Raw genomic sequence first — 7108 nt, 5'->3', positions numbered from 1 at the left:
GATGGAGTTCATCCTGGCTGGGTGGGTCATGAGCGACAATGCCAACCCCACCTACTCGGCCAACATCGACCAGATGACCGAGGGCCTGCAGTGGCTCTACGAGACCCTGGGCGTGGTGCCCGTCACCAGCTGGAACATCGGTGCGCCCCCCCCCCCTCCCTCCTCCGGGGTGCTCCCCAAGCACGGCCCGCCTGTGGCTGCTCACACGTCATTCCTTTTGGCACTGCACACAGACCCCTTCGGCCTGTCGGCCGTCTACCCGACCCTCTTTGCCAAGATGGGCTTCAAGGGCGGCGTCATCAATCGCATCACCTACTCCGACAAGGACCTCTTCAAGGCCACCCAGCACATGGAGTTCGTCTGGCGGTATGTTTCCCCTCTCCTCCTCGTGAGAATGCCCGGGTCTCTCCCCCTCGTGCTGTGAGACCCGTTGATGGGCAAAAAGAAAAAAGCAAGGCCCAAAACATCCACTCCTCCACTCACGGTCTCCCCCATCCGCCCCCCGCCGGTGCTTGGCCAACACAGCGGATCCAAGTCCCTCGGCGCCGAGGTCGAGCTCTTCACTCACGTCCTGAGTGACCACTACTCCTCGCCGTCTGGCTTCGACTTCGAGCGCGACCAGCCCATCACGCCGCACAATGTCGCCTCCAAGGCCAAGTACGCCCCCTCCAGGCCCCTGGCACCCCTGCTGCTCCCTCCTCCCCCCCCCCCTCCCCCTCCCCGCCCGCCAGCTGCTCACACCACCACCACCACCACCACCACCAAAAAGCACCCTGGTCCGGGAATTTGCCCGCCGCGCTGCCGGCTATCGCACCCAGCACCTCCTCATCCCGGCTGGCGATGACTTCCGCTACCAGAATGCCCACGCCCAGTTTGACAGCTGGGACTTGTTGATTGACTACATCAATGCCAACTCGTACGACCACCCTCACTGTGGGTCGGCCACCTTTCGCCTGTGCCTGGCTCCATGCCTCCGGGAGGGGGAAAAAAAATGATCCATCCCTGACTCGCCCCTCCCCCCTTCGCATCTCCCCCCGCCGTCGGGTGTGCACCTCAGCGAGCAGCTCGGCGTGCGGATCCGCTACTCCACCCTGTCGGACTACTTTGAGGCGCTGGCCCGCGAGACGGCCGTCACTTGGCCCCTCTTCACCGGGGACTTCTATCCCTATGCCGATAATGAGCTCTCCTGGTGGACCGGGTACTTCACCTCGTACCCGCAGTTCAAGCGCCTGGTCCGGACCACCGAGGGCGAGATGCGCGCCGTGGATATGCTGTCGCAGGCGGCCGCGGCCCAGGTCGGCCCGGCCCGCTTCCAGCACCAGGTCCCCTCGACCCATGTGTCTCCCCTGCGCCAGGCCCATGCTGTGGCCCAGCACCACGATGCCGTGACCGGCACCTCCAAGGCCTACGTCATGGAGGACTATGTGCAGGCCTTCGCCGAGGCCGAGCCCTCCACCCGCCGGGTGTTCGCCAACACGCTGGCCGTCCTGCTGGGCGGCGATGCCACCCCTGCCCAGCTCATGGATTTGGATCTGGCCGGGCGCCTGGACCGCTTGGCCCCGGGCGGAGTGGTGCCTGTGGTCATCGCCAATAGCCTGGCCTGGCCCCGGCACACGGTGCACACCCTCCCCCTCGATCGGTCGGATGTCGTGGTGCGTGATGCTGATGGGGCTCTGGTCCCGAGCCAGGTCATCCCGGCCCTCTTCGACGAGCCATCCCTTGGGCGTCTGCCGTACGAGCTGGCCTTCGAGGCGCGCCTGCCGGCCGCCGGCTACCGGGTGTACTTTGTGGAGATTGCGTACGTGCTGGCGTCCTTCTTTCTTTCCCCCCCCCCCCCCCCCGCATCCCTCTGCCCCCATGGACACCGTCATGCATTTCGTGTGCACACGCCGCTGACCCCCCTGGCATCTCGCACCCCCTAGCCCCCTGGACCAGGTGTCCGAGCCGCGCAGCGTCCTGAATGCCGATACCCCGCTCACTTTGCGCAACGAGGCCATCAGCCTGGCCGTGACCCCGGGCCAGCGCAATCTGGCCATCGTCCAGACGGATCTCCTTGGGACCGCTGGCCAGACCGTGAGCAAGTTCGCCGCCGAGCTGCGCTTCTACCGGAGTGTCTCCACCCAGCAGCAGAATTCCGTGCGTGACCGTGGCCATCGCCCTGTCGCCCCTCCACTTTGGGGCCCTCTCGCCCCTTTTCCCCTTCACTGACCCATGGCAACACACATGTGCATGCGTGCATTGCATATGCCCACACGAACACACAGGGCGCCTACATCTTCCGGCCCATGGAGGATATTCACCTCCCGCTGGACCGGTATACCGAGGTTACCCTCGTCGAGGGCCCGGTCTTCTCCGAGGTTCGGGCCTTCCACAACCGCGAGCATGTCCTCGCCCTGCGCCTGCACCATGTCGGCTCGGTCGCCGATCAGGCCCAGGTTCATGTGGACTCGCGCCTTGGTGAGATCCCCTACAACACGGAGGTGGTCGTGCACATCGCCACCGATCTGGCCGACACGGTGTTCATCTCGGACAACAATGCCCTGGAGATGCATGCTCGCCGGCCATACGACGGGTATGTTCCTCCATGCACCTGCCCATGCGTCCGACCGCAGACCATATGTCCCTGCTTTTTTCGTGGGATCGTTGCCTGCGCTGTCCCGTCTTGCGGCTTCTGTCTGGCCACCTCCCTCGCCTTTTCCCTTTGGCCTTGCCCCCCCCCCTCCCCCCCCCCCCACACACACACACACCTCCGCCCCCAGCCGGTACTCATGCAACCTGCCCTCGCCTTCATGCCCATAGCTCCGCCCCCCAGAAGCACTTCTACCCGATCGTGTCGCAGGCGGTCCTCCGGTCGGAGGCGGATGGCACCTCGGTGGCCTTCCTGACTGACCGCGCGGTGGCCGGCGCCTCGCTTGGGCCCGGTGCCGCGGAGTTCATGCTCCACCGGCGGTGCTCGCGTGACGATGGCCGTGGTGTGGCCGAGGCCCTGAATGATCGGTCGGTCATCCGGTCGCGGCTGACCATGCACCGGACCGGCAATGTCTCCATGGATCGGACCCGCGCGCAGCTGAACATCATCAACATGTTCCCCCCACTGTTGGCTGCGTGCGGCCCGGCCGCGGCCAATGCCACCGTCTGGGAGGTTGACACCCCGGTGTTCTCCATGCTCCAGGCCCCCCTGCCGGACAGTGTGCACCTGCTCACCGTCAAGGCGGACGCATCGGCGCACTGGCGCACCGGGCTTCTGCGCTTGCAGAACATCTTCGAGGTGGATGCTGGTCTCCCAGAGGAGGTGGTGCGTTTGAGAGCTGGTGCCCCACATTCCCCCGTCCCTTCGCCTCTTTTTTGCTTCTACTTTGCCTGCCTCTCGCATGGCACACACGCCAGGACCGGGGCTAATCACGCTGCCCTCACCCCTTCTCTTCTTCGGAAAACACTGGCACATACGCCTCGACGCGCACGTCGACACGCACATCGATATGCGTGCACCCACACACACACACACACACACACACATCCATAACCATACATCCATACATCCTTACATCCATACATACACAGATCGATGCCACCCAGGTCCTGGACTTCGGCTACTCCCTGAGCGAGGAGCTCGATCTGTGTGGCATCAACACGGCCGATCATTATGTCCGGCCACAGTGGGCCGACGATTCCGGCAGCGTGCATGTTGCGCAGAACCCCCTCAGTGTGTTGATGCGCCCGATGGACATTCGTACTTGGCGCTACAAGCTCTCCAACCCCTACTGATGATCGCAGAGGAAGGCCCCTCTCGCTCTCCCCCCTCCTCCCCCCCCCCCTCCCATCCCTTTCTCCCCGCTGTACCCCATGGAGCGGAGGAGACCGGGCAAAAGGAGGGACACACACACATATGTCTCTGTGTGTGTGTCCCTGGAATACCAGCTCGCCCTTGTATAGTTGCATCGAAGGAAAAAGAGAAGGAGCACACCGGGCGAAGGAGGGAGAGGCCCCACGGCGGAGGCTGGTCTATATTTGGAGAGGAGGGAAACAGCCGGAGGCGAGGGGATCCATCTCACTCACCACCGGGGATGGTGCGAATGGAGGGCTGGGTGTCAGCCGGGGCCGAGTGGGGAGGCAGCGTCGGCGCATCAAACAGAGAGAAGCTACAAAACCGAGCCACCGGCTCAAACCCCCGGAAGAAGGACGTGTGCTCGATGGGATAGAGCTTGCGCAGGCGACGAATCTCGGTCCGGTGCTTCCGGTCATCATAGCCGTAGATGATGTTGGTCACGGCTGGGTTGATCTCCACCGCGGCCGGGGTCATCCGAAGGTACGCAATGATGTCCGAGATGAAGGCCACGTCATTGGCTGCCGAGGGGGGGGGCTCGTTCAGTGACAGGAGCAGCGGCCGGCCATCGAGGGCATGCGTCGGGCCGGGGCCCTCAGCTTGGCGGATCATCGCCAGCGCATGGGCCTGGTGGTCGGACGTCAGAAAGCGAGGAACACGGCTGCGCTGGTTCAACGATTCACCAAGGAGACTGGCGATGTCCATGCCCACATGCATATACCCACTGCCGCCAAGCGGACGAGGACGCTCGGTGCCGGACAGCGCCATCAGGTCAGCCTGTCCAGACGAGCTGGGCAGACTGCTAAAATGCCCATACCCAATGGCGTGCGTGGCGTCGGCCAGCTTTGTCGGCAGGTCGCCCCGTGGCAGGGACGATGGGATCTCCAAGCTCATGAGCACCGGGATGCGGTTCATCAGCCGGCAGTATGCCCGGGACAGGGCATGATATGGGCCTTCTTTGAGGGAGGCACTGAAGGAGCCGATGGTCGGAGATCAGCATGGGCGTGATGGAGGAAGGTGCAAGGTGAGAGGGTCAAAAATGCGATACAACCGCAGGAGACATGGCCACCGTGTGGGAGTGGATGTGGGCGCGGGCGCGTGTGCATGTGTGAAGCCACCTCCCCATGCCCGGCGTGTGGACCGTCAGACGCACTATTGCCGCTCGATGTATCTCAAGCAGGGGGTTGGCAAGGGGAACTCCTCCTGATTGGTGGACTTGATGGCGAGGCCGGATACCTCGGGGAAGTAGCTGAACTCAAGGTCCTCAAGCAGGGGGAGCGAGCAGACGTCCTGACGCGCGAGGCCCAGTCCAATTTGGCGATGGTTAGACGGCGTTCCGGCAGTCGGGGGCAGATGACAGCGAGGGTAGAAGGCCACATCATACCAGGCAAAACTTCTCCTTCAGTGTGCCAACGCGTCCAAAGGCCATGGCCAACAGATTGTCCAGGGCATGCACCTTTTTGAGGGACAGTGCCTCAAAGAGGGAGGCGAGCTGCGCTCGTGCATGAATCAGGGAATTCCGCTGGTGGTCCAGTGAGGCTTCGTATGCGGCCACGATGGCCGGGGGAATTTTCCGCATGATATCTGGTCGAAAGGTCACTCGGGCCTCAAATTGGCGACGGGCCTCAGCCTGGATGAAAGAGCTACGTATATATATATATATATATATATAGCCATTTGTGTGTGTGTGTGTGTGTGTGTGTGTGTGTACATGCACCAGCCGATGCAAGATGGTTGTGAGTTTGTGGCCATTGGCGCCCAAGTGCAATGGAGGAATGATGAAAGCAGGAAACCGAAGCATCAAGAACCACACGCTAACCTCAGATACGGATCCGTCGGGGCAATATGCCGGCCAACACGCTGGATGGACCGGTAAAGCGAGAGGAGTTCGGACCGGTTGCGAGACCGCTCGTGCGCCCGCTCGGCAGGGGTCATGGATTCCTCTTCGGGCAGAGCCCGGGCAAGGGAGGGGGTAGGCGAGGGCTCGGTGGGAGGTCGATCCATGCCAACCCAGCGCGAACCAAAGCGAGACCGCCGGCCTTCGGCAGTCTGGCCGAGGAGGCGCACATGGCGCGGGAAAATGTCATCCGAGACAAAGGGAGTCGGGTGTTTTTTGGACGCCGCGGCGACCTGCTCATCCCCCGATGCCAGGTCTAGGATGCGCCGGGAAAAGGCCCGTGGTGGGAAGCTGCTCGACATGAGGAGCGCATGTCGGCGAACCAGATGCATTTTGACATGATACGGGATCCGCAGATTGGAAAGGTGTCGCGGTCTCATGGCGGATTGAGGAGAGAAGGGGAGGGAAAGAAAGAAGGGGGGGGGGAGGGAGAGTGCGCAGCCGGAGCAGGGAGAAAAGAACGGAGGGCGGGTGGTGAGGAGCAGTCCAGCCCAGCAGGGGAGGGGGATGCCCTGGACCGGGAGGGGGCATTGGCCAGGGGCCGGCCGAAAAAACCACGTATTGCTGCGGGCCACCTGTCGGCCCCCAGTAGGATGATGGCAGGAGGCAACGGCGATGTATCGATTGGTGGCGCCTGCCCTCTCCCGCCCTGTGCGTGGAGTTCCCGGTCTCACCCGTGGCCGAGGAACCGGACGCGGACGGCCGATCGCGCAGATCTCAATGGCTGAGGCTCATCCCTGTGTGCCTGCCCCCTCGCCCCCAGCAGGGCAGGACGCTCCAGAGTATGATCTTCGCGCATGCCTGGCCGGCGGGCTCGACCAGGAGACACCACCCCGGGGGCACAACAACCAGACGGCCGAAATGAGGCTGCGAATAAAAAACACGCTGTTTTTCCGGGATCTGCCCAAGTTAGGGAAGCAGACACACAAAAGCATGCCCATCTCGCACCCCTCGAGGCCCCCACCCCAGGTGGCTTGACACCCAGACGAGAATGGAGTCCCAACGAATGACGGGCCCGAGAAAGTCACATGAGTCTGTTCCTCCCCGCAGAATGATAACATGCTCGGGAATACCGTTCCGCGGAGGGCCGCGTGTGAAGCGGCCCGCGCCCTGATCCCACCCGGTCTTGGGCTGGATACGTGCGGCGCCTTCTGTTGCCGGCTCTGTCGTGTGTGCGTGTGTGTGTGTGCGCGCGCGCGCGCGCGTCCGCGCCCCCCTCTTGAGGCTCTCTCGTTTGTGGGGGGTTTTTACACATGCGGGACCCTGCCCCGCGGCTGCTCCTCCCGTTCGCCCAGTAGCTTCGCCGGCCGCCAAGTGCGCGCACGAAACCCGGGGCGTTGGTAGCTGCAAACACGCGGGTGGCACATCCGTCCCGCCTCCGCCCCTTC

The 7108-nt window shown here is 63.4% G+C and overlaps 2 protein-coding genes across 2 annotated transcripts in view; one reads left to right on the top strand and one right to left on the bottom strand.

The window, feature by feature from the left end:
* H696_05200 (hypothetical protein) overlaps positions 1 to 3843 on the top strand; it is a 6787-nt gene extending 2944 nt beyond the window's left edge. The window contains exons 8-11 of the mRNA XM_009499058.1: positions 1923 to 2136; positions 2265 to 2572; positions 2800 to 3295; positions 3562 to 3843. Coding sequence (XP_009497333.1) covers positions 1923 to 2136; positions 2265 to 2572; positions 2800 to 3295; positions 3562 to 3765 — 1222 coding nt within the window. The 3' untranslated portion in view covers positions 3766 to 3843. The remainder of the gene's footprint in view (positions 1 to 1922; positions 2137 to 2264; positions 2573 to 2799; positions 3296 to 3561) is intronic.
* A 71-nt stretch (positions 3844 to 3914) lies between these two features.
* H696_05199 (hypothetical protein) lies at positions 3915 to 6158 on the bottom strand. The gene is made up of 4 exons (XM_009499057.1): positions 5643 to 6158; positions 5208 to 5466; positions 4977 to 5113; positions 3915 to 4793 (listed from the first exon to the last, which is right to left on the bottom strand). Exons 1-4 carry the CDS (start codon positions 6098 to 6100, stop codon positions 4049 to 4051), a joined length of 1599 nt encoding a protein of 532 aa, XP_009497332.1. The 5' UTR covers positions 6101 to 6158; the 3' UTR covers positions 3915 to 4048.
* Positions 6159 to 7108: the final 950 nt, after the last annotated feature.

Source organism: Fonticula alba, assembly GCF_000388065.1.
Source record: "Fonticula alba strain ATCC 38817 unplaced genomic scaffold supercont2.9, whole genome shotgun sequence".
NCBI lineage: Eukaryota > Rotosphaerida > Fonticulaceae > Fonticula > Fonticula alba.
This window is presented reverse-complemented; position numbering and strand designations above follow the sequence as displayed.